Source organism: Amblyomma mixtum, chromosome 3 (genome assembly GCF_055824585.1).
Source record: "Amblyomma mixtum isolate Tamu chromosome 3, ASM5582458v1, whole genome shotgun sequence".
Classification (NCBI taxonomy): domain Eukaryota; kingdom Metazoa; phylum Arthropoda; class Arachnida; order Ixodida; family Ixodidae; genus Amblyomma; species Amblyomma mixtum.
In genome coordinates, this window is record NC_143014.1 from 3,207,278 (window position 1) to 3,234,131 (window position 26,854).

The window sequence follows — 26,854 nt, forward strand, 5'->3', positions numbered from 1 at the left end:
TCCGAGTGAGGAGTCCTGTGACAAGAGGATGCTGCGATTTCAGAAATGTGGTGAGATGAAGAACGTGAACATGATATATCCTGTCCAGGCATAGGTCTGCAGCGGGAGGCATGGTAAGAGCAATTCCAGCTGACCTGACGTATATGCCATGATGATACCGAGTGCCAAGACAGAAGCAAATATGGATAACATGAACAGGTCTGCCTGTCATAACACACAACAGTGAGAACAAGGTAGGGGGGAGGGGCTCAGCGTGCTTAGCTAACGATTAGACATGAAGTCTTCGTTTGCGCAAAGCGTGCAAATTTCGCGGCGACAAGTGCGGACGCATTCCGAGTAAGGAGTCCTGTGACAAGAGGATGCTGCGATTTCAGAAAGGTGGTGAGATGAAGAACGTGAACATGATATATCCTGTCCAGGCATAGAGCTGCAGCAGGAGGCGTGGCAAGAGCAATTCCAGCTGACCTGACGTATATGCCATGATGATACCGAGTGCCAAGGCAGAAGCAAATATGGATAACATAAACAGGTCTGCCTGTGATAACACCGAACAGTGAGAACAAGGTGTGGTGGGGGTCTCAGCGTGCTTAGCTAACGATTAGAGATGAAGTCTTCCATTGCGCAAAGCGTGCAAAATTCGCGGCGACAGGTGCGGACGCACTCCGAGTAAGGAGTCCTGTGACAAGAGGAACCTGCGATTTCAGAAAGGTGGTGAAATGAAGAACGTGAACATGATATGTCTTGTCCAGGCATAGGGCTGCAGCGGGAGGTGAGGTAAGAGCAATTCAGGCTGACCTGACGTATTTCCCGTGATGATACCGAGTGGCAACCCAAGCAACCACAGATATCAGTCGGACATACGAGCTAGATCCGAACGTCTTTTTGGCGAGATCGGACGTCCATCGGACGTACGGACAGTGTCCACTTTTGTATATCCGCATGAGAGACGAGGTGTACGTCCGAAGGATGTAAGGCCGAGTATTTTCCCAGGCCATGAGTATGGACGTTTTTTTTATTTCACAGAAAATTCGCGTCTTTCGTTAATGTATACTGTTTTATTTGCATCAGTTGGAGGGTTTGATGCGAAGATGTTTGTGAATTGGTGCGATTCCACTCCTACCTGCAGTGCAAGAGCCGCCAACGAGCTAAATTTATCTAAGAGGAGAAGCAGGTGTTGGAGAATTTTGCAAGAACTCAATGACTAGTTTTATATTTATAAAACTTCTCCAAATTAGTGGAGTTGTGCGACATGTCCACTGTTTTGCTAGCTAAACTTGCCATTGAAACCATTCGTAAGTATCAAAACTCCCGTGCATTCTGCTATCACCATCATCATAGATGGCAGTTCGCGGTCAGTCCAATCCAATCCATCAGTACGGCTCCGTAGCGCTGTTTTTGATTTGTCGCGTAGTGTTGTCGCGCAAAGCTTTATAGCTCTGTTATTATAATGTGCGGCTTTGTTCGGTCTGTGGACGAAAGTAGTATGTAACTTAAGCAATTCGAAAGATATGGGAAGCGCCTGAAGCTCTTCTGGAACACCGGAATCCCGTACTGTGTCGACCTTGGTTTAAAGAAGGCTTAGTGCACATGTGATTGCCTACGAAGGTATGTATCCAGTACACTTCTTGGAACTTGCTTCTAGGACAATGCAGCATGTTCATATAACATTCGTTCACAGGACAGTGGGAGCAGTAAGCGCGAGGAGATGGCTTCCATAAGTGTGTGCTGTTCTCACACTTTCGGGAGCCTACGTCACACAGCTGCGGGAGCCCTCAACTCGCGCGGCTAATTCCCACTCCTCTTTTTCAAAGTTGTGGGACGGAGTATTTTCGCATCTTGTTCATTTTTAAGGCATCGCTAGGTCCACAACGCGCGAAAGGCGGACCATAGGAAGCACGTGTAGTTCGCAGTAGTTCGCAACGGAAGCTTTGCGGCTTTCTGTGCACAGTCGCGTACAGTGCTGCGCAGGTAAGTGCCCTAAGGCCCATGAGAATAAATAAAGAACAGATACATTCTCAAATATGATGTGGAAAAGTGAGAGCTGTTATTGCCTTATACTTATTGAGGTGTTTGTTAAAGTGCATTGTCTGTTATACTTGCACCATTAAACACTTCTATAAATTGGTTCCAATGTTTTTACTTGGGCTGCTGCATTGTGTCATTTGTTTCAAATGACTGATGTTTGCCGCGTTCTTTTTATTTCAGAAATCCTGTGGGTGGGAAGATTATGGATGTGCGTCCCAAGCTTGCCACATTTGAAGAGTCACATCTAAGAAATTTTCCGAATATAACCCATGGCTCTGCTCATGTATCATCAACCACAATAAAATATACGTGCAATTCATCAAATCGTTCTTGGTTTTATTGCATCGCGCGTAGTGAAAAGAGCACGCAGGCACCATATATGCGAATATTCGAGAAAGATCCGCCAATGGACGTACTCAACTGGACGTCCGTCGGCGGGCGAACCGCATACCTTTGGCCACCTTTCGGACGGCCGACGGACGTCTACCGGCTGTTTGCGGATGTTCAGCGGACGTACATAACATCCGAAACGGACCTCTGTCGGCCGTCCGAAGGATATCGGTGGCTGCTTGGGAAGGCAGAAGCAAATATGAATAACATAAACAGGTCTGCCTGTGATAACACAGAACAGTGAGAACAAGGTGGGGTGGGGGTCTCAGGGTGCTTAGCTAACGATTACACATGAAGTCTTACTTTGCGCAAAGCGTGCAAAATTCTCGGCGACAAGTGCGGACGCACTTCGAGTAAGGAGTCCTGTGACAATAGGAAGCTGCGATTTCGGAAAGGTGGTGAGATGAAGAACGTGAACATGATATATCTTGTCCAGGCATAGGGCTGCAGCGGAACTCGTGGTAAGAGAAATTCGAGCTGATCTGACGTATATGCCGTGATGATACCGAGTTTCAAGGCAGAAGGAAATATGGATAGTATGAGCAGGGCTGCCTGTGATAACACAAAACAGTGAGAACAAGGTGGGGGGGGGGGGGGGGGCGCAGGGTGCTTAGCTAACGATTAGACATGAAGTCTTCCTTTGCGCAAAGCGTGCAAAATTCACGGCGACAAGTGCGGACGCACTCCGAGGAAGGAGTCCTGTGAGAAGAGGAAGCTGCGATTTCGGAAAGGTCGTCAGATGGAGAACAAGAACATGATATATCTTATCCAGGCATAGGGCTGCAGCGGGAGGCGTGGAAAGAGCAATTCAAGCTGACCTGACGTATCTCCCGTGATGATACCGAGTGGCAAGGCACAAGGAAATATGGATAATAGAAACAGGGCTGCCTGTGATAACACAAACCAGTGAGAACAAGGTAGGGGGGGGGGGGCGCAGGGTGCTTAGCCAAGGAATGGTGATGAGATGAAGAACGTGAACATGATATATCTTGTCCAGGCATAGGGCTGCAGCGGGAGGCGTGGTAAGAGCAATTCGGGCTGACCTGACGTATCTCCCGTGATGATACCGAGTGGCAAGGCACAAGGAAATATGGATAATAGAAATAGGGCTGCCTGTGATAACACAAATCAGTGATAACAAGATAAGGGGGGCGCAGGGTGCTTAGCCAACGAATGGTGGTGAGATGAAGAACGTGAACATGATATATCTTGTCCAGGCATAGGGCTGCAGCGGGAGACGTGGTAAGAGCAATTTGGGCTGACCTCAAGTGTATACCGTGATGATACCGAGTGGCAAGGGAGAAGCAAATATGGATGACATAAACAGGGCTGCCTGTGATAACACAAAACGGTGAGAACAAGGTAGGGGGGGGGGGGCGCAGGGTGCTTAGCTAACGATTTAACGATTAGCTAACGATCTCTTTTTTTCCCCGCACCATTAACGAGTGGAATCAGTTGCCACCATCATCAACAGTTGACATTGATGCCATTGAACAGGCCGTTCATTGATTTTTTTTTACTTGCCTTGTACTTTTTGTTTTGTGCTTTTTGTATTGTGTTTATTGTGCCCCTCCTGCCAGGGCCCTTCTCTGGGCCTGCAGTATGTCCTAAATAAATAAATAAATAAATAAATAAATAAATAAATAAATAATTAAATAAATAAATAGATTAGACATGAAGCCTTCCTTTGCGGAAAGCGTGCAAAATTCGCGGCGACAAGTGCGGACGCACTCCGTGTAAGGAGTCCCGTGAAAAGAGGAAGCTGCGATGATGGAATGGCGGTGAGATGGAGAACAAGAACATGATATATCTTGTCCAGACACAGGGCTGCAGCGGGAGGCGTGGTAAGAGCAATTCAGGCTGACCTGACGTATCTCCCGTGATGATACCGAGTGGCAAGGCACAAGGAAATATGGATAATAGAAACAGGGCTGCCTGTGATAACACAAACCAGTGAGAACAAGGTAAGGGGGGGGGGGGGGGCGCAGGGTGCTTAGCCAACGAATGGTGGTGAGATGAAGAACGTGAACATGATATATCTTGTCCAGGCATAGGGCTGCAGCGGGAGGCGTGGTAAGAGCAATTTGGGCTGACCTCACGTGTATACCGTGATGATACTGAGTGGCAAGGGAGAAGCAAATATGGATGACATAAACAGGCCTGCCTGTGATAACACAAAACGGTGAGAACAAGGTAGGGGGGGGGGGGGGGGGCGCAGGTTGCTTAGCTAACGATTTAACGATTAGCTAACGATCTCTTTTTTTCCCCGCACCATTAACGAGTGGAATCAGTTGCCACCATCATCAACAGTTGACATTGATGCCATTGAACAGGCCGTTCATTTATTTTTTTTTTACTTGCCTTGTACTTTTTGTTTTGTGCTTTTTTGTATTGTGTTTATTGTGCCCCTCCTGCCAGGGCCCTTCTCTGGGCCTGCAGTATGTCCTAAATAAATAAATAAATAAATAAATAAATAAATAAATAAATAGATTAGACATGAAGCCTTCCTTTGCGGAAAGCGTGCAAAATTCGCGGCGACAAGTGCGGACGCACTCCGTGTAAGGAGTCCCGTGAAAAGAGGAAGCTGCGATGATGGAATGGCGGTGATATGGAGAACAAGAACATGATATATCTTGTCCAGGCATAGGGCTGCAGCGGGAGGCGTGGTAAGAGCAATTCAGGCTGACCTAACGTATATCCTGAGATGACACCGAGTGGCAAGGCACAACCAAATATGGATAATAGAAACAGGGCTGCCTGTGATAACACCAACCAGTGAGAACAAGGTAGGGGTGGGGGGGGGGGGGGGGGCGCAGGGTGCTTAGCCAACGATTCGACATGAAGTCTTCCTTTGCGCAAAGCGTGCATATTTCGCGGAGACAAGTGCGGACGCACTCCCAGTAAGGAGTCCTGTGACAAGAGGAAGCTGCGATTTCGGAAAGGTGGTGAGATGAAGAACGTGAACATGATATATCTTATCCAGGCATAGGGCTGCAGCGCGAGGCGTGGTAAGAGCAATTCGGGCTTTCCTGGCGTATATGCCGTGTTGATACCGAGTGATCAATAAGTAAAATCAATGGAAAATGCTCAACAAGGCAGAAAGTTTGTAAATGCGAGTTTAATATTTAAAGTAAAAACACATGTATGGATAGATTATATTTGCACGAAGTAGGTTCTCAATTGTTTAGGAAACCAACAGTGTCTTCATATTTATTGAGAAAAACAGGAAGATTATGAGCGAAGGATTGTAATTTGTAGTCTGTTCTAAAATGTGGTAGGGACCATGTGTCAGTGCATCTAGTGTTTACTATTGGAGTGAGGTGTTGAAGAGATGCAAGTTTTACCAAGAAATTACCCATACCTGCCGAACCGAAATAGGTTAATTGTAACAAGCGATTTTCATAAATATTATCCACACTGATCATACTAAGTGATGTTATTATAGGTTGAATATTTGACGTTGGTTCTAAGTTTACGATGAGACGAATAATTTTTCTTTGCAAGACAAGAAGCTTGTTCAGTTGTTTTAGTTGTTGTTGCCCATACTACCCTGCTGAAAAAAAGTTATATGATGCAATAACCTCATAGAGGCTACATCATAGAATATCATACAATTTGTATGATATATCATAGAACTTGTACGATCTTCTATGACATGTCTATGATGACCGTATGATTTTATAGAAATGTATGACATTTGTATGATAATTTTCTACGAGTTGTATAATAAGTCTATGATATTTGTTTGACAAACTGTATGAGTTTATTGCATCATACAACTTTTTTCAGCAGGGTAGAGTACAGTAGTTAACGTGAGAAAGGAACAGAGCATAGTAAATTTGCAGTTTAGCACCTATGGGGAGCAATGTGCGACAGCGTGAGATTGCACCATGTTCACAACCGGTGTATTTCCGGACGACCTAAAGGTTGCTAGAGTCTGCGCGATTTACAAAGGTGGCGACAGAAAGGAAATTACTAATTACAGACCCATCTCTGTTCTGCCCATTTTGTTTAAAATATTTGAAGGCGCCATGAACCGCAGGCTACAAAATTTCTTCGCCAAATATAACATTATAGATTCGCAGTACGGGTTTTTGAAGAAACAAGTCTACAGAAAAAGCGCTGCTAACAACAAAAGAGAAAATTATTGATAACATTGAAGCCAGAAAATGCACGCTTGGTTGGTATTTGGACTTTAGAAAAGCTTTTGACTGCGTGCATCACACTATTCTCCTCCATAAATTAAACGGTTGCGGTGTGCGTGGAATTTCTTCAGCCCTGTTTTCTAGTTATTTAGATAACCGTTTTCAGTATGTCCACATTAACTCCAAAAATTCAGAGAAGCTCCCCATCACACTATAGTTGTACGACAGGGCTCAATCCCAGGGCCGCTCCTATTTATAACTTACATTAATGATATATGTAATATACCAGATTCAACAGACAAGGTAATGTATGCTGATGACACAAACATTTTTTTCAGTGATAGAGCTCTGTGCACACTGGAAGGCAAGGCAAATGCATACCTAAATAACCTTCAATCCTGGTTTCAGGCAAACAGGCTATTATTAAATCTTTCGAAGACTCACTACATAATTTCCAGGCCTATTAACACTATAGAACGCCATTCGCTTAATATTTATTACGGCGAAAGCCTTTAATGCCTCATCGTTGTAAGCAGCAGTTGTCGACAGAAAATGTCACGCTTTTCAATGGGTCGAAACGGCCGTGACATCACAGTGCGCGAATTTCAAACGGGGCCAATCGTACTTTGCCTAGTAACCATGCAACCAATTGAAGGGATCGTATAGTGATGCTCCAAGTAAGTGGGTCTGAGCTTAGTTAATTGCTTAATTACCCAATTAGCCTAATTAACTTTTCTAGTCAGGCCATATAAATAAATAAAACGGAGTAGGAAATTGGTCGAGCTCGGGAATCGAACCCCGGTCTTCGGCGTGCGAGACGAGCACGCTATCCACTACGCCATGCCAGCTTCTTTTTTTTTTTATTGCCTGGCTTTTGCAAAGAAAATTGGACAAAACAAACAATCAACAAAACACAATAAACGCTATGTACTATCGGGGACAAAAGTGGTATACTCCACGTGGCGGGAGCCGGAGCAACGAAAAACTGCTGCATTTTCGCGAGCTAAATCACGAAACATTGAAACGGGCCAAGCGACATGCCTGCTGATAATAAAGGTCACGCATTAGCTGTCTCAATCCCAGATGCCGCCTTTAGATGGCGTTGCAATGCAGTTTTCCGTTGCTCCGGCTACCGCCGCGTGGAGTATACCACTTTTGTCCCGGATAGTACATACGACTCGTGGTCAGCCAGCATGAATCTGGCTTCGTCTAATTAAAATTCAGGCAATGTACTGAGCGGCTCTAGTTTTGAGAGCCACTCTGGAGGGTCCGCAGCGGCCTTCTGAATGGCCAGAAACATGTCCATATTTTCGCGAAAGTAAATCCTGGCAGGTCTTGCGTCTCGGTCACAATGGTAGCCTGCCATTCTGGAGCGCCATATACAGTGGAGGCCTGTCAGCATTATTAAGTCGAAAGGCACCCCATCCTCATTTTCAACAGATATAAGTACCGAATGCCGTACGGGTCTAGCGGAAATTCTTTCTTTAAGGTTCGCTGCAACACATCCCAAAAATAAACCCCTTCCCAACAGTGTAAAAAAACATGGTCTATTGTTTTCGGCTTCCTGCAAATCAAACAGTGAGATCCCCAGGGTAAAAATAATTCCTTTCCCTCTAAAAATGTTTTAACCGGTAAGGTTCCGGTGTGCAGCTTAAAAAAGAAGGTTTTTGTTCCTGGCGGCACCTGCATTTTTTTCACTCTCTTTAAAACATCTTTGCCTGGGCCTCCACTGTACAAGGCCCTGTACAAGGGCACGGGGAAAACTACATCGCCAGCTCGATGGTATGGAATGAACAAAGGCGCGTCTAGTGAATACGGTGTCTTCTCTCACTCCCATCCTCCTCCCTTCCCTTCCGGTGAGGTTTAGGTGTCCACCGAGATATGAGAGACAGATACATTTCCTTTCCTCAAAAACCAATTTACCGACGAGCGAGGCGTAGAACCGAATGGGCAATGGCGTTCTATGGACTCCCTGGCAGCGTTGCAAGACGCTTTCGCTTTCCACTCTTAGAGGCGAAGCTTAACATCTTAACCACACATCAGTGACCACACTTTAGGTAAAAAAAGTGCCCCCTGAATTTTGACGGGTGTTCACCGAGATATGTGAGACAGTTACTGCGTAATTTCCTTTCCTCAAATACAATTCTCATTTCCTTCAGTACGGGCCCTCTTTGTCTTCTTTCACTCCCACTTCGTCCCTTCCTCTACGGTGCGGTTCAGTTGTCCACCGAGATGACAGAGAATTACTGCGCCATTTCCTTTGAGTTCAAAGGGCAAGGCATCGCGCCGAACGGGTGGTGGCGTTCCGTGGACTCCCTGGCAGCGCTACAACACGCTGTCGCGTTCCACTCCTAAAGGCGAAGCTTAAGCGCCATTAATTAGCAGTTAATTAGTATTTAGGCATTAATCAGTAATTAATCATTAATTAGTGATTTGTCATCACTTAGTAATTAGTACTCAATTATATGTGACGCCACCAGTGCCACAGAAGCAGCGAAAGTGGTTCGGAAAACGCTTTCGCCTCTACGCACTTCAGACAGTCAAAGTGCAGAGTTTCCAGTCACAAATTTCTTGGTGTTTGGTTTAGTGAGACACTGTCCTGGAATACACATATTTTGAAACTTTCTTCCAGTCTGAGCAGAACAGTTGGCTGCCTGTACCGACTGGCTGTCATAATACCTACGTGGCTAACGATATCTATATGTTATGCCCTTTTTTACTCTAAAATCTGCTACTACATCCTCGTCTGGGGTACTACAACTTCCGGCAATTACGAAAAATTTATTACGATCCCAAAAAAAAAACACTGAGAGCAATTGAAGGATATCACGGCCGACCACAAAACCTCCCATCAATGCCACTTCATCAAACACAGCATTCTGAAGGCAGATCAGGTATACTTCTTCCGACTATTTCAATATATTCACAAAAACCGACTATACGCTTCCATTCCTGACAATTCTTCCACAACGTACCACTTCCGAAAGCAAAGTGGTTCCTAAAATCCGTTCCAATTACGGTAAACAGACACTACGCTACCTAGTTCCTACAGCCATGAATAATTTACCGCCACCTTTTGACTTCAATTCTTCCACATCGTGGTCCAATAAGAACCTTAAACATTACTTAATAAGCAGTAACATTCAATTTCCATAATGCTTCACTCGAGATTTCCTCACACTTACTGTGAATCATGCTACTCTGATGATTATGTATTCTGATAAGTAAATCATGGTTGTGTTGCCTGTTCTGCGAACTTTATGTAGAAAAGTGTGTGTTGCAAATTGTTTTTTGCGCACTATTTTGTTACAACCTGCATATACGTCCTGTTTTTTTCCTAACTTGTATTACAAGTAAGATTTTTTCAAACGTTTTATTTTTTGCCACTGCATTGCCAACTGTGTATGGGTGCTGAGGCCTTCGTCAGGCAAGTCAGCCTTTTGCCTCAGTTCCTCTTTCCATGGAAAGAAATAAATTGAATTGGAAATTGGAAACAGTAGAGAGCTTTTTAGAAATATGGTTTATATGAGCGTCCCATTTAAGATGCGAAGAGAAGTATACACCTAGAACCTTATGCTCGTGAACTATCTCTATGTGCTGGTCTTGGAAAATGAGTGGATCTAGGGGAGGAACTTCTTTATTATAAGCTCGAAAGATAATGGCTTTGGATTTAATTGGGTTTACCTTGATTTTATTTGCTTTGGTCCAGGCCTGTCTGTCCCTAGGTCCAGGTCTGTCTCGCATATCTCGATGGACACCTGATCCGTGCCGCAAGGGAAGCGAGGAAGGTGGGAGTGAAAGAAGAGAAATAAGTGCCGTAGTGGAGGTCTCCGGAATAATTTCGACCACCTGGAGATCTTTAACGTGCACTGACAACGCACAGCACACGGGCGCCTTTTGCGTTCCGCCTCCAACGAAACGCGGCCGCCGCGGCGGTCGGGTGGTAAATTGGTTTTGAGGAAAGAAAATGGCGCAGTATCGATCTCGCATCCTCGGTGGACACCTGAACCGCGCCGTAAGGGAAGCGAGGTAGGTGGGAGTGAAAGAAGAAAGAGGTGCCATAGTGGTGGTTTCCGGACTAATTTCGACCACTGGGGATCTTTAATGAGCGCTGACATCGCACAGCACACGGGCGCCTTTGCGTTCCGCCTCCATTGAAACGCGGCCGCCGCGGTCGGGTTCGAATCCGGGTACTCGGTAGATGAGCGCCTTAACCACTGATCCATTGGTGCTAGTCCGCTTGCCTTGATGAAAATTTTGCGCGAAGACGACTGCAGTTTTTCGCCGATTCCAGGCAAGTTTTGATGTTAAGTTATTTATCGGAAAACGCAGACTATCATAAAGCTAGACTGTGATTGAGACCAACTAAGCCAGTAGTTTGAGCAGGAGAGATTTTCACAACCCGGGCAGATAAATACGGAACGCCCTGTACATGGTATACGAAGTCCCTCGGGGATATATGAATGCAGAGAATCATCAATTACGCATATGTGGACACTAACCCATTATCTACCCGAACTGTAATCCGTGAATACTGGATATGAACACCGGAACCGAAATGAAAACTGGACTGCCAGCGCCCCTAATTCGCATTTGGCTATATAACTATGCAAATTAATAATTTTTTGGCTTCACTAATATTCACTGTTAATTGCCGAATGCATCAATGCAGTCGCAAAAACTTGTTGTGTTTATCTATTTAGTAGTGAAATTTCACGCGTTTGTTATTATGTTATTTATTGATCTAAAATATTGCCGCCCCATTCAGGGGCTGCAACAGCAGTTCGTAACATGAAAATATGGTAGGACTTTTTTTATATGCTTCTTCTCATGTCAACATTCACAAGTAGGTTTCTCATACCTCCAGTCCATTTGGGAGCGAGCTCCGCACCCATGCGGATCACGGGACAGAGGGAAAGGAGGCGGGGTGAGGGTACACACAACAAGCGCAGACTCGGAATAGATGACGCGCAGGGGCATCAGTGGAACCGTGGTGGTGTACCCTGTCTCCTCGTGGATATTAAAATAAACATCCACGAAAATAAAGTAAGGTTAGCAAAAAATTACTTGCGCGTTCATGTGAAACGCAAAGAAAATTAGGCCCAGCGGCCGCCAGGCGCGGCAGAGTCAAAGCGCCCGCGCTGGTCGCCTCTTCTTCGAAGGCAGCGGACGTGACGCGCGGGGCAGTTCCGTCGCGGATTTTCTCCTCAATGACGTCAGGGCAAGGGTGAACACGAAACATGGCGGAATGCCCCTTAGCCCGCTGTGCGCAAGAGCGACGCGCCTTTCGAAAGGAATTTCAGCGATGGAGCCGGGATATGCTCTTTGTCATCGGTAAGTGTCGGCCAGCGAGTGGGCCGCCCCTGCGTGTGCCCAGAGCGGGCACGCCGGTCTCGCCGCGGAGGACAGAAGGGAGTCGCTGCTTTAGTAGGTCACCGAAATTTCGGCTATTGCCTTCGGGACCGTGCCTGCGATGTTCTAGGGTTAGTTGCCGGATGCCTCGGGCGTGCGCTGCGTCGCCCTCCCGAGGTCTGCGTTGGCCGGCGCGGGCTCCGGACCAGCCGATCGCGCAACAGGTCTCTGGTGTCTTCGCAGGCTTGGAGCGCGTGGCCGAAGAAATGATGGGCTCCAAGCGGTGGAACCGGATGACACAACTCGAAAACGGTAGGCGGACTTTTTGGTCGTCGCGCGGCGCCTAACCGTCGTCTCCCCCCCCCCCCCCCCCCCCCCCCCCCCGGCAGCCTTGGAGGAGCAGCTACAGCTGGTCGACTGGGTGCCGGACCAGGTGTGCTACTTCTGCGACGCGCGACCGGCGAACGTGAGTGTCGGCCGCGCCGGCCCAGTGCGCGCACGCTCACTCTGGGATTCTGCACGCAGGAGGCTCCCGGACCGCCGAGCGACTATTCTAGCTTTAAGAGTTTCCAAATGGACCTTGACGAACAGTCGACAGGTTCTGATCAGGCTTCAGGTAATTGTCTCGCAGCAGCCATCCCAGTGTTCGGAGCCTCCCCGCTGAGGTGAGTGCCAGGCAGGAGGCCTGCCTGCATGGAGCACCGTGGAGGCATGCGGCCTAACCCGTCTGGACTAATATGGGAGGGGGGCTGCACCCGTGTACCGCCGACTGTGCGAGGAGCGAGCGCTGACCGCTGCTTGCGACCCGCAGGCTCCCCGGCCCCCCCCGAGGAGCAGCCGCTGGACCTGAGCCTCCACGGCCGGCCCGCCGAACAAGAGCCCACCCAGCAGCAGCTCGGGTCAGTACTGTGCGCGTCGACGCACGTCGACTGGACACTTCCCGTCCACGTGCGTTGACCGTTGTGTTGAATAATAATTTGCTATTCTCTCTTCCGGGAAACACGCAAAAAGTTGGTCAAGTTCATAATGAAACGCGGGTTCGATCCCGGCCGCGGCGGTCGAATTTGCGAAATTCTAGGGGCCCGTGTATACTGTGCGATGTCAGTGCACGTTAAAGAACCCCAGGTGGTCGAAATTTCCGGAGCCCTTCTCTGCGGCGTCCCTCATAGCCTGAGTCGCTTTGGGAGGTTAAAACCCCATAATGAAACGGCTAGGTATCGCTAGCTGGTGTGAATGCAGCAAAATTGTGGAGCAAATGGTGGCATTACAGTGTGCAGGGAACTTGTCTCAGTGGGAATAACTGAGCTATTGAATAACTGTGAAGGTGCCATTTGTTGCATGTGAGCATAAAATGTCTTTGCATGAATTTTTACCTTGCAATGCTGAATGCACTATGGGTGGTATGCATGATGGAGACTGCTGGAGAAAATGGCATGCATGTGAGTAGTGTGGAATTAGCTTGCATTAGGTACACTGGACTGGAAGCATAACAGTGTGCAGTGGTATCTCTTGAGGGAGGAACTGGTGCTTTTACGAAGAATGCCACTGTTGAGCACAGCTGTGGCAAGCAGTGGCACTTTTGTCTTAAACTTGATTCCTTGGGACAGCCATTTATTTGATGAATTTTATTTGCACACAGGGTGGGACTCAACTACTCCAAAGGAGGGGGGGAAAGCTTGCACAGTTGAGTCCCATCCTGGCGCTCTATCCGATGTTTGTAGTATTGCAGCCAAAAGGGGTGTTTACTCCTTGAAAGCAGGGCACTGTCCAGGTGGGTGGTCATGTTCTCCTCGTTTTTTGATGCCAAAAAACAGGGACAGGATACATCAGTGATGTTGTCGTCATTCAAGGCAGCATGTGTCGCTGACAGCAGCATAGACGGGCAGCCTGCTCTCTTGTTGTGACACTAGTGCGGGCGTTGCCATTCGGTGCAAGTGAGGCCATCATGAATGGCCACTGGGTGATCCCATGCATGTGGCACTGTACTGAATTGAAGGAAATACCTGAGCACTTCACTACATTGTATTGTCATCAACACCCAAGCAGCAGAGAACCCATTCCATGCTTGCCTTTCATACTGGGAAGAAATTTGCTGGAGGATATGCCCACTCAGGATTTTGAGGTGCACGCCAGAGAAGGTGTGTGACACTGGCCTTTGCTTGCCTTTGCTGTCATCTTGGTAGGCTCAGTTGCCCTGAACATGTGTGTAGACGGTGTGACGTTTCAGATGGCAGCTTTGTCAAAGAGCTGTGTGATGAGCAAAACAAATGTTCTTTTATACCCCTGCCACACGGCAAATTTAATGTCATTCCCATCGAATGACATTCGTTCAAAACGACATTAGTTTGCTGCCACATGAGAAAATCTAATGTCATTCGATGAAAACGACATTAGGTATCGAATGAGTTCCCTGAACACATTCGCCTGCGACGTCCGAGCTAATGTGTTCCCTGGACACCAGAGACTTGGTGAGAATATACACCGAAAAACACGATTACAAAAACGTCACAAGCACTGTAATATTTCCGTGTCCCTACGATTGTGCTGTCGTTCATTTATGTATATAAAAATGCCAAATAGAATTGGAAAAAAATAAAACTCACTCTCGCTACCAGCCTTGCGTGGTTAACATTCATAACATGGCGACGCCCAGCTCGCCCGCTTCGGACCGAATACTGCGTCGCCGCTGCATTTTTCGACGCGATAGCTTGCTCTAAACGGTTGTATTCGCTTTTATTTTGTGCATTCTCATCCCTCCGTAACAATATAGGTTTAAAATATCAGTCGCTTTTGAGATAAATTTCAGAATTTCTTGATGCTAGGCTTAACTATGTACGGCGTACACTGTCGTCATAGCAACGACCCCGAGCGAAGTATTTCTCCAACTTTGCACTAGAATCTGCATTTTCATTTCATCCAATTGCTTTACATTAAAAAAAAACAAAGCCTTCGATTGCATTCATTACTGCCGTTAATAAAAGAGAAAAACGTTTTTTCGGCACTCAGTTCAGGAGGTTTGACTTGCTATCGTCTAGATGGCGCCACAGTATGTTATGCTTCTCGCGCGCTACGCTAGTCACACCCAACCGCCGTGCTCCCTACCAAAACTGTTGTGAGGACGGGCGGCAGTGCGCGCAAGGTGCGCCCGTAGCATGCGCAAAGCTTTTGCGCACGCACAACTAATACTGTCTAATTTCACCATAGAGAGCATTTCACAATATGACGTCCGCCATTTGCCTGCCGCCGCTGGCTGAGGTTTGGCTTGGCTTGGACTTGTGGTGGATAGCAGTGATCAACACGTTATTGAAATCAACGTTTTTAGATCCCTCGCACAGCGCGCCTATCTAAATACGTTGATTAAAATGAGGATGAAGATTTTAGAATCGGTTTCCATTAGCAAAGCAATACTTTTTGCAACGTATTGAAGCATACATCGAAATTTTTGTATGCTGTACTCACTGTACTCTCTTTCCATCGCAATCGCCATCATTTGCAAATGACATTAGTTTTTGCCGTGTAGCAGCGCGCAGAAAAAATGACATTAAGTCGAACAAATGTCATTCGATGAGAATGACATTAAATTTGCCGTGTGGCAGGGGTATTACCCTCCAGTGTATTGGGGTTGTTGAGCTTGTCAGCAGTCTTGTGTGCTTGAGCTGTGGCTGCAGTCTTGGGCACTGCTGTGGAGGCCAGATATTTGGCTAATGCTTATCTGTTTTCACCTGTGTAGTGTTGTCCTTCACCAGTGGAAAGCAAATAGTGTGAAAGACACCTTGTGTGGGATTAATAAGGATGGGCTGGGATTGCACATATGGCATGAAAGGCTGCAAGAAGAACAAGGCCCCTCAATGGGTGCCAATAGTCGTGTTTTCACCATAGGCGTCCCCCTCCCCCTCGGCCGGAGGGGGGGGGCAAGCGGTCCTACACGGAGGCGGAGCTGCAGGCGGCCCTGCGGGACATCCAGAGCGGCAAGCTGGGCACCCGGCGGGCGGCCGTCATCTACGGCATTCCCCGCTCCACGCTGCGCAACAAGGTCTACAAGCTGGCCCTGGAGCGCCGCAACTCCTCGGCCCCTTCGGCCAGCGACTCGCTGCGGCAGCTGCTGCGCGCCGCCCCGGCCAAGCCCCTGGAGCACAGCCCCGACCTGAGACCCCTCTTTGCCCAGGTGGGTGGGGCTCCACTTTGCCTGGATGCTCTCGTAAACATTTGCCAACTGATGGCCTCAAGTGACCTGGTGTTTCGCACTCTGTGGCTGGTCTGGTGTAAAAAAAAAAATATCCACCATCATCATCGTGACAGACTCGGCCCAGGTTCTGAGATGTTGCAAAAATGCAGAGCCCCCGAAGGTTTGCTCCCTGACATGTTGTGCTAGAGCTGGAAGTTTCCAAGCCAACTGGATTGCCAGTAAGAAAACAAAGCCTTGCCAAGCAGTGCTCCTGCGCGTGCCCATACAGAGAGTGCCACTCTGGTCGGAGGGCATAGCCTCAACTTTATTTTACATGCTGTAACATTGTTTTTGACATTTCCTACAAGCAAACCAACACAACAAAGGAACACGCTGAGATCTGCTGCACGCCACCATCTTGTTTGTTGTCAAAATTCTGGATAGTCTTGGCTGCTGTTGACTTTTCTTCTATCTCCAGTTTTTTTTCCATTGTTAGGGAACTGTTTAAGCTCATTTCATTTGCACTATCACGAGAAACGGTCAGTTTTTTCATTTCCGTCGACCTTTTCAGAAACTTCGTGGCCCTGCCAGCATGGCTTGGGATGACCTCTGTAATAAGGGCACCCAACAGGGCACACACAGGGTGAAGCTTTTTTCCGAGAAGGCAAGTTAAGCTGTGCCTTGCAAAGTATGGTGGAAATTAAACATCTTTTATCATGCTGTAAAAGTCCGGCACTGCAATATCAAAGAAACGAGGATTTATAATTTCAATTTATCACTGAAAATCACATAAAACGACTGACAAAAATGTGTCACGGGATTATGCTGGAAATTAAAACATGTTTTGTGATGGTGTAAAAGTACACGTCGGAGTCGTTCGGTTGATGAAACTAAAACTTTGTAAGAGGGGAAATTTAGTTATCAATTATTTAGCAGTCATAGGCAAATGTCATGCGGTAATCCACGTGTTCTAATGCATCATTTCGAAAAGGAAAACATGGAATAAAGTTCTTTTAAACATCTTTCATCATGCACTGCAGTATCGGGCACTGCAGTATAGAAGAAACAAGGATTTATCATTTTTATTTGCCAGTGAAAATTTCGTACAACAACTAATCAAAACATGCCGCGGGATTGTGGTGGAAATTAAAACATCTTTCTTTATGCCATAAAAATTGGGCACTGAAATATCCAAGAATTGAGGATTTGGCAGTGAAAATAGCATAAAAGATGCAAGCAACATCATGCAGACAGACCTTGCCATTATCGGTGTATCCTCCCTCACATCTCTGTAAAATACCGTGTAAGGGCTGCACTTCTTTTTTTCTTGCATTTGAGGGGGAATTTTCGGGGGTGCGGCCCATGCAAGAGAACATTTTTTTCAGAGTGAAAGTGCACCAGTCTAGGAATGAGCATACATTCAGTCGTCACTTGCAGAGTCGTGCTGTGCTCATCCCACGAGAAGCCGCGCAGCTCTCCTTCCAGTTCGGGAAACCTGCTCGCTTTGCCTCGGAAAGTGTGCTTTTTGCAGCTGGTGTTCCTCAGTGCATCCTCTGGGTTGCACCACGTCTAATAAGAAAACTCCCAGCCGTGTTGGCCATTGTGCTAAACCAGAGAGTGTGCTGCCAGACTGTATACAGGGTGGCTAGTTTTGATAGCTCCTTCTTCTGTTACCTGGTCCTCACCAGCTGCTTTCCTCCGCCTCTGCATTGCTCCTAAACCACGGCTTCCGTTGCTGGCAGGATGTCCCAGTGCTGTGCACTGCTGCCTCGCTCATTAACCTCCCGATTACATTGGCCACTGTACAGATTAGTGTGGAACTCTTCATCTACTTTAATTCTATATAGCTGATGACATTTCCCTCTTTGTCTCTTAGAGCATGCATCCGATTTTTGCCAACACCTAGTTTCCTCTTCACCGTGTCTTTTAGGCTCATTGTGGGTGGTACAGCGCAGTAGACCAAGAAAAAAAAGACAGAGACATCGCTACTTAAGTTTCATTGAAGAGAACATTACAGAGCCGGGAACTATGTGTGACCAACTCATGATAAAAAGGAGGAGCATGAACAGACAACGACATGTTGTCTTGTCCCTGTCTACTCTCGCTGCTTCTATTTACAGTTGAACCTCGATATAACGAAGTCCTACTTGCAGCCGAAAATTTCGTTACATCGCGAATTTCGTTACGTCGAGGTTCCCATGTTTCAGCTGTCAAAATAAAGTATAACTGGTTCAGGAACACTGCTTGTTGATGGGAACTTGTAAATCACTTATTGAGGAAATACACAAGAAAATCGAGTAATAGTATCGCTAACAAGGGCACCGGATGTTTTTTTCTACATCAGGAGCATAATGAGTGATAGCAAACACCGCGACGGCATCATTTTTCTCCGTGTGCGCATAGCAAAAGAACGAGCGCAGCGCCTAGTACTGAAAGCCGCCACAAGATGTCGCTACTGGTATCATCATCATCAGCATTGAACATTTGCAGCCGGGGACGCATCAGAGAAAAATAAAGAAAAATGTTCGCATCGCTCACGCCGGCGCGGTGGGATTGTGCCGCGAAACATGTCCGCGAAACAGCGGCGCCCGATCGCCAGCGTGTTCGGCGGCTACCGGCGCGCTCTGACGGCGCCCGGCGCGGAATGCCGCCGGCTGCATTTCGCGCGGGCCGCGCCGAGAGCGCGCCGAAGCCGCCCACCCAGAATGCACCGCGCGCGCCTCCCACGCCACGCCTCCCCTCTACCCCCTTCGCCTCCTCTGCCAGGGCACGTTTTTTTTTTTTTTTCGCCGCTCACCCGTTTTAAAGGTACGACCACACTAGCTCCACGAGTTTGTCAACACTGATGACTTTTTTTTGTTGTTGTCTACAAGGACATCGCACGCAAAAAAAAAAAAAAAAAAACGAACGGACGCTGCAAGAAAATTCCGGTTTGCGCTTTCACGTTCAGTGTCTACAGCTCGCCAGTGGCGTCATGGCGCGGCGCGTCTTGAAACTTCCATGCCGCGGGCTTTGTATGCGCACGACAGATGGCGCGGTGGTACGTTCTCGCACACTGCCGGCAAAATTGGCGCGTAAAAGGGCAAATACAAACTGCGTTTCATCTCGGCTAAACTTTTAGCTCTCATTCGATTGTCAAGGTAGCTCCTGGCACATGCATGCGATGCGCAAGGACTTCGTTACATCGAAAGTGCGGAGCAAAATTACTTCGTTAAATCGCGAAAAAAAATACATGGTTTTCAATGGGGAAGTGATTGGGAAATGAAAAAAATGCGTTACATCGTGAATTTCGTTACATTGAGGTTCGTTACATCGAGGTTCGACTGTATTACGATGCATTCTGACCAACTTGCCTAGCTATCCATCCGTCTTCTGTTAGGCTACCTCCATTCTTTAGAGCTTGCTCAATTCTCTCCATATTCCTTACCTTATGCTTATTGATTCCTGCCCTTCTATTCGCTTTGGCATATCAGATCTTTCGTCTCCTGAGACAGCTTGCCAGTATCCTACCGAATGATTAGATTATTGTTCAGTGCTTGAAGCTGAATACAGTCGATGACTTCAGAGCCCTGATTGGACTTATTTGTGCCACCACTTTATAGTAAGGGCAGTCATTACCACTGTTTCTTGATTTTTTGTTTGCACTCGCCACCATCTGGTGTGTACTACAAGGGAGATTGAAAACTTGATCTAGCAGAGCTAAAAGGGAGCCTCTTTGAGGAGGTCGGCTTCTTGAAATATTTCTTAAATGTCGGGTATTTACTGAGATATCGGCGATTACAATCCACAACGGGACCATTCTGGCTCCTAGAGAAGCCTCTGGCCAGCAGCTGTTCGGCCACCAAAACATGGCACTGGTGCCCTCGCATCATGCGCCCGTTTGGAGATCTTTGCTACGATGGCTGCTGTGCATCGCAAATTTCGGACAGCCTTCGGCGCAAACCAAACAGGCCGGCTCCGGTGACGAGCCTTTCCAGCGCACCCACGGAGGGTGTGGCACAAACAGCGCGCGTCGACACGCTTTCCAGTGAAAAACTAGCAGTGGCTTAAGGCGGGGGTACCACGGCGGCCATCTTGGACAAGACGTTAGTTCAACCACCAGGGCGGCTCCACTTGTCCGTGGAAGCGAAAAAGCGCTCCTCCGAGACGGTCTGGTCCTCCTCTCTGCGTTACCTTGACCTCCTCTCCCTCGCGTTGTGGCAGAAGGAGGCGGTTAGTCACGGAGGGGGGATAAACGCCACAACAATGACGACCGAGCTCGAACGTGTTTGGCACACCCGTACTGCTTCTTTCGCCCCTACGCACCCCTTGGCGGCCCTGCCATGGTGCCTGGTGATTCTTTTTTAGGAGGCACTATTTCGAATGTGACCTTTTGCGTTGCTAGTTGATGTGACATTGTGTTCAGTTGGAGTCAGCACCCGTCCTGTCCGTCTTTCTGTGTGTTTTGTGTAGAATTTAGCTCTGTTTTTACTTTCCTGAACACGAAGTCTCTATATCTTTGACATTTATAGAAATTATATTTTGTTTCCATTTTTTTCCAGAGTTGTACACGTTGTTTTATAGTTATTCTTTCCTCGCGACCCTGACAAATATTTTGATGACTAGCAGCGGCAGCCACGGCAAGCAATATTACAAAATAAAGCTTCGTAGGTTCCACTGGCATCCATAACAAAGGGCCACAAGACATCTATGGGCTATGGCCTTCGTAAAACAATGGATGATGTCGAAATGGATGCAGCGGAACAGTAGATGACCTCTTGGTTTCAAAGGGTGGTTGCCATGTGTGTTGTCACAGCCTTTTCTGAGGTCAAAGGCGCGTGGCGCGTAGCTTGTGTGCTATTGATTCCCGTTCACCATGCAAACGTTTATTTCGCAATTCCAGGAAAAACACCTGCAGTGAGACATCAACTCGAGATTTCGAAGCATGGCGAGTGTTTTTATTGTTTACTCACACACTGCCAGTGCTATGTAGAATTCTAAGAGACAGCTGATATGGTAACAGTAAATAAGAGAAAATGGGCAGAATAAGGCATATCAGAATGGTACAAACATATTGCGTTCAAGTCGTTGGGTCAGTAGCTGCGGAGAGGAAAAGAAAGCAATATCACAGTGTGTTAGCCCCCTTCATCTCCCACCCGTTCCCGATAATAGCTTGGGAGAGGTAGTCTGTGACGTTGAGATACGTTGCAAGTAATGCTGATTTTCTTTTTTTCCGCCCGCTCATCCATGCACGATAACAAAAATCCCGAAAGCGCTTACGGCCGCAGCCGGCAACATTCTTTTCGTTCACTTTTTATTGTCAAATAAACTGCTACCACCACCAGGGGTTCGAAAAACGAAAAGGGAACACTGGCTGTGAAACTTCGACTGGAGACTGCGGGACATAGCTGGAAAGAGCTAATAAGTACTCATTACAATCGCGTCGAGTTTCTCCCTACTGTGGCCTTAGCATAGCATTTCCATCCATTCATTGGAACTGCATTTTGTAGCCACACGAGGCAACGTTCCTGCTTTTGTGATATCGTTAGTGATCAGCACGAAATTGTGATATTCCAACAGTTCTAATTCCCTGCTGTCTTGTGAACACGGATGTGAGCGTGCGGCAGCATCTTGTCTAGAAAATAAGCGATCGAATGTGGATATTGCACTACCCCCCCCCCCCCTCCCATCTTTTTGTACTGGCACTGTTTGTGCAGTAAATTTGTATAGTAAAAGGCTCATTTTTTCTCCATTCCGGGGAATGCGGGAAGTCAAAACTATACGCACCGTGGTAGCCCTCTAGCTGATGTCCGCAAAATCAGTGGACTTTTGCTTTCACGTCACTTTTCAACTGAAATCGCTTCTGCTGCTCTGTTTCGTTTGCTCTGTTTCGTGTTTGATCTAGCATAAGAAAACATTTTGTGCTCACCCTGAGGTCTGGGGCGAATCGATCCTTGCACAATTAGTGAATTTCGGCGATAGGTAGCGGAAATTCGCAGATCTGGCCTCCCAGTGGTCTGCATTGTCCAGGAGCCGATGCGAAATATATGGCGGCGTTTCAAGACAGCGCTTCTCAACCGATGAGCCATAGCGCGAGGCAGGGGTGCAGATCGTGTCTTCGCCCTAGGATAATCATCTCTGGCCGCCTCCTGTCTCGCTACTCACAGCGTTCCCTGTGCTCCTTCTAACACGGAGCGCCCGGTAGCTCTCTCGCTGAAAAAAAAAATCTTTTAGAATAGCTGTGGAAACTGCGCAACGGCACCGGTTGTCAGAGCGTCATGCCAACACAGGGCATTCGTCCCGTGGATACATAAGCCCGACAGAAGTCGAGTTCAGTCCGCATTTTGAGGGAATGCGAAAAAAAAAATCGAGGAAGAGAGTAGAGGAGTGTCGGTTTTCCTTCTCAAAAGTTGCTCTTTCGAATACTGAGCTCGACCTGCACCCTGACCGCATTTCTTTTAAACGTGATAGTACGTTCAAAAAAGCGCTTGAGTAAGAGGCCTCAAGGGTCCAACTGCAAATTTTGCAGTAACACTTATTTCGTCGGTCGTGTTCAAAAAACTGCGCGAAAAAATACCCAGGAAGCGAGAAATAAATACGCCAACTGGCAGTACGGTTTTCTTTTTTTACTTTTTCGCGAAGTGTTGCAGTCACCTGATGCGCTAACCCCTGCACCTTGGCAGCGACACGCGGTACGCCGGAGTCTAATGTCAAGTGCGAGCCATCTTGGCCCGGCACAACAGCGTATACTCGATATCCGTAGCGACAACTATTTTTCTGAAGAAACATGTCTGTTCCAAAAGAAACAACAGTGGAACGAAGGCATAAGTCTAAACAGATCATATCAACATTTTGAAAAAATATCATCTACCAACCACGCGCACGGATGTCAACCTGCTTCTTCAGCCACACCTGACTGTATAGTTGTTATAAAGGTTATTCACGTGACAAAAGCGTGATAAGCCACTTGCCCAGAAAATTTGATAATGGCATCCACTCCAGAGGCACACGAGGGGCATAGTTTGTCAGTACCCTCCAGATAATGCCTTCTGAAGAAATGAGCACTGTTAGGGCACCCCTGTTGGCACCCTCATTTTTTGTACGATGTGCACGATACAGCATGATTGATTCGAGTGGAGAACACCCGTTTCCAAAGCTCTGCCTTGTTAGCCCTGCGTGACAAACGCCCTTGCAGTGTATGTCCCGTACCACATAAACCTCGTGTGTCAAAAACCCCGTGCCAGAAAGCTTGCGACAAAAGCCTCGTACCAAAACGCATTTGGCCAGCAGTGAGTTTGGCGAACACACTACCACGGCCGCTCAATGGAGGCTTCCATTGAGCGGCCGTGACACTACACTTGGTCCGGCAAGGCGAGTGTGTAGTCTCAGCAGCCGTGCTCCACTGTACCGTGCTCCGCGTCAACCCCCCGCAGTTGTTGACGGAGCAAGCGTCGTTCCTGGAAAGAAACGCGCAACGCACCGCTTCACCACGACGGTGAGAGCAAGGGTTGGGTGCCGCGCTAAAGATTTTTATTACAAACCCCACTGCGCCCAGGGCGGGTGCGCCCTGACAACTTGTACCCACTCCCCGCAGCAGAGGCACACAGGTCTGTCTCCTCTTTCTAGCCTGGCCTTGGCTGCAGAAGAACCTTGGATTGGAACGGCCGCATGTCAATCGCCTTTGCAAAACATCAGTTTCGCAGAACTGTGAAACCCCCTCCCTATTGTAAGCAGCGTGACGTCAAAAAGTTGTGGCCGGGTTGGCAGAACTGACAACTTTTGGTTCTGAGCAGGTGTTGTTGGTCCCGAGGGCTCCTTCGCCGCCTTTCTACCCCGATTCGAGACGCCTCGCCTGCCCTCACAGGATAGAAGAGGGGAAACGCTTGCGCTGAATGACTTAGGGCGGGTGGCAGGAGCGCGCTCCAGGCGCCAGTGAATCCGGCCGGTGCCTCATAATAGACCTCTCCCTGATGTAAACAGTGTGACGTCAAAAAGGTGTGCCCCGATGGGCAAAATCGTCGACTTTCGGTTCTGAACCGGTTTTTCAGGTGCCGAGCGTTCCCCCACCAGCTTTGTTCCCTGATTCGAAACGCCTGGCAGCCTTTCTTCTCCCAGTGTGAGCCTTCTCGGTACGGCGCATGTTTTGCCCATCGGACCAGAAACACGTGCGTTGATGACGTGTGTCTTGAAGGAAGTCAGTTTTCTTTGCACGAGTTGGCCTGCCTGCAAATCTGTATGCGCAGTCGCGTTTTTTTTTCTTTTTTCAGGTGAGAAAAATGCAGAGCCTAAGATGTGTATCCCAGAAAATAGTGAAAACATTTTTTTTTCTGCCAACTTGAAGGAGCGAAAATTGCTAATTGATCACGTGCACTCAGTGGAGCAGATTGTCAATGAAACGCTGTTACCTCAATGGGGAAGTGTGTGTCCTAAGTGAATCAACTTGAAATTCGAGGCCAATACAATGGGGTTTTGTTACGTTTTGCGCTAATAATAATAAACACAATCTTTATGCGAGCATAAAATAAAGTGCCTCTGAACAGATATGCGAAGCTGAAGAGATTACCGCGCATGCGGGAACACTTTATTTGCAGAGCCATAGCTATATGTGCTCATTCATGTGCAAGCAAACATTTTGACTTAGAAGTTACATTCAGCCAGAGCAATGCCTACTCCCGTAATATCTTAGAATTTCATGAAATATTGAGGAAAATAGATGTGTGTGTAAATGATGGCAGATTTTTTTCACGTTTCATGACCATGCACACAAAAGCAACTGCTGTGGCAAATGCTATTTCAAGGCCGGAATGCGAAGACAATGCAAGCATGCTGCTGCTGTATGCTTTTTTGTAAACAAGCATGAGGAACCGTCCTGAGCAAGAGGCTGAAGCGTTCGTCAGATCTGGTAAAATGTAGAGTTCCGGCCCCTTCCAATTAGGTTTTCATAACCACGCTAATGAAAATCTGGTCGTAAATGTTTATCAACTAGACGAGCACAATTTTGAAAATATTTATGGTCTTTCTTCTAATTTGTGAATACGGATCGACACTAACGTCATTTTATTTTCCCCGCTTTGTAAACCAGGTCGAAAAACAATTTGCGATGTAAAACCTGCTTCCCACATAACCTTGCTGAATTATCCTGAAGTCCTTGATGGTGTTGGTGAGAGGGCTTCGAAATCTGCTGAAAAATAGCTCTTAGACGAAATGTTTTCACCAATGTCATCCACAGACCACGCAGCCAAAGGACTTCATACCGGTTTCCAAGAAATTTCACCGGAAGCTCTCGGCCCCTCGTGTTCACGGAACTATCCTGAGTAGTAGTAGTAAGTGGCTTTTATTGCAAATGCAAAAGAAGGTAAAAGGATTCTTGCCAGCCCCGGCATCTGCTATCATGTCTAGAAGCACCTGAGCTGGGGGATGGAAAGCGAGATGACAGTGAAGGGTAGAGAGAGAGGGAATACCTTCCCACCTGCTTGTATTTCCATTACGCGAGGCGATACAGGGAAGGACCGCGAAAAGTTTCAGCAGCCTCGCGTTGCCGGCGACCTGACACGTGAGGCGTGCACTTCGGGAGAGGGCGACCGCGCTCTCTCTCTCTCACACACACTACGCTCGCCCGCTCCCCTCTCACTCGCATGCACCAAGCTGCCCCGCACGCCCGCAGCACAATTTTCTCCATTCTTGACCGGAGCGGAATTCCAGCCATGACTAACAATGAGGGACACCACCCCTTTTGAGCACCCGCGAGCAGATTGGCACGTGCACATAGAGGAAGTGCCAGCGGTGCGAGCAGCAAGCCCACCATAGCAGACTTCCATATTTATGCAACTCACCTACTCCTATCTAGACACTACACGCGCATTCGTGCAGCGCCATGCGCAGCAAATGTCGCTGTACTATTGCGGAGCAGCTCTTCCGGAAACCGCGCCATTTACAAGAGCTAGTTTTGAATCATAATACCCTGTAGCCGAGACTGACAACTGATTACATTTCTAGCGATTTCGGTATCCGTGGTTTGCACACCGCTGAGGAAAAGTACTGGTATTTTATGCAGTGCAAACAATGGCAAGAGATGCTGGCATTGTTTTTGCTGCATTGTGCGCATGCATATCACCAGCTACGCTCCCATATACCTGTCAAGAATGTTATCCGTGCATTCTTTTTTTCTTGCACTGTGTGATTGACATATAATTTTGGGGGCATGCTTTGCATTCACTACAATGCTAGTGAAATCGCACTGTCCACACATGCACTTCGCCAGTGGTAGAGGCAGAAGCAGAAGGCTTCATTCACTTCCATTGATGTGCATTTTCAAAAGACAAACGCATGCTCCTTATAAAAACAGGACCATTTTATTGCAACATCTGCTAAGCACGTTCAGATGCCTTGCACAACTCCCCCACACATCATGGTGGCTGCCTGCAAGCAAACAAGTCCATACCAATGTCATATGTGAGTCTATTTCCAGGAAGTGACAGGAAATGTCAGTGCTCAAAAGTGGGTATTAGCTTGTTCTTTACTGCTCAACAATTGCAGTTACTTTCCATTGACTTAGTGTTTCAGTAACACACAAAGACATATGCTTACCTCCCGTCATACAAAAATGTGAGGGCAGTAATGCAAAAGGAAAGAAAATATGTGCCTAAACATAGCAAGTGGACTGAAAAGTCCTTACGTACATCTAAGTCATTTGCTGCCACTGTAACAATGAGAGCAGATATGTTAGGATAAAAGCCTGCTGAGCACGATAGAAACATATTCTGCTTACGCCATACAGGGTGATACAAAGCTGCTGGAA

General features: G+C 47.4%; 1 protein-coding gene across 2 annotated transcripts in view; it reads left to right on the forward strand.

The window, feature by feature from the left end:
* Positions 1–11,737: 11,737 nt before the first annotated feature.
* Positions 11,738–26,854, forward strand: part of LOC149349118 (mblk-1-related factor 1-like) — a 56,597-nt gene continuing 41,480 nt past the window's right edge. Inside the window, exons 1-6 of one of the 2 annotated variants that reach the window (XM_089578071.1) lie at positions 11,738–11,894; positions 12,156–12,224; positions 12,302–12,378; positions 12,438–12,528; positions 12,724–12,811; positions 15,792–16,077. In XM_089578071.1, coding sequence (XP_089434197.1) covers positions 11,801–11,894; positions 12,156–12,224; positions 12,302–12,378; positions 12,438–12,528; positions 12,724–12,811; positions 15,792–16,077 — 705 coding nt within the window. In that variant the 5' untranslated portion in view covers positions 11,738–11,800. Of the gene's footprint in view, positions 11,895–12,155; positions 12,225–12,301; positions 12,379–12,437; positions 12,578–12,723; positions 12,812–15,791; positions 16,078–26,854 lie in introns of both variants that reach the window. The other variant, XM_089578072.1, reaches the window with a different exon arrangement.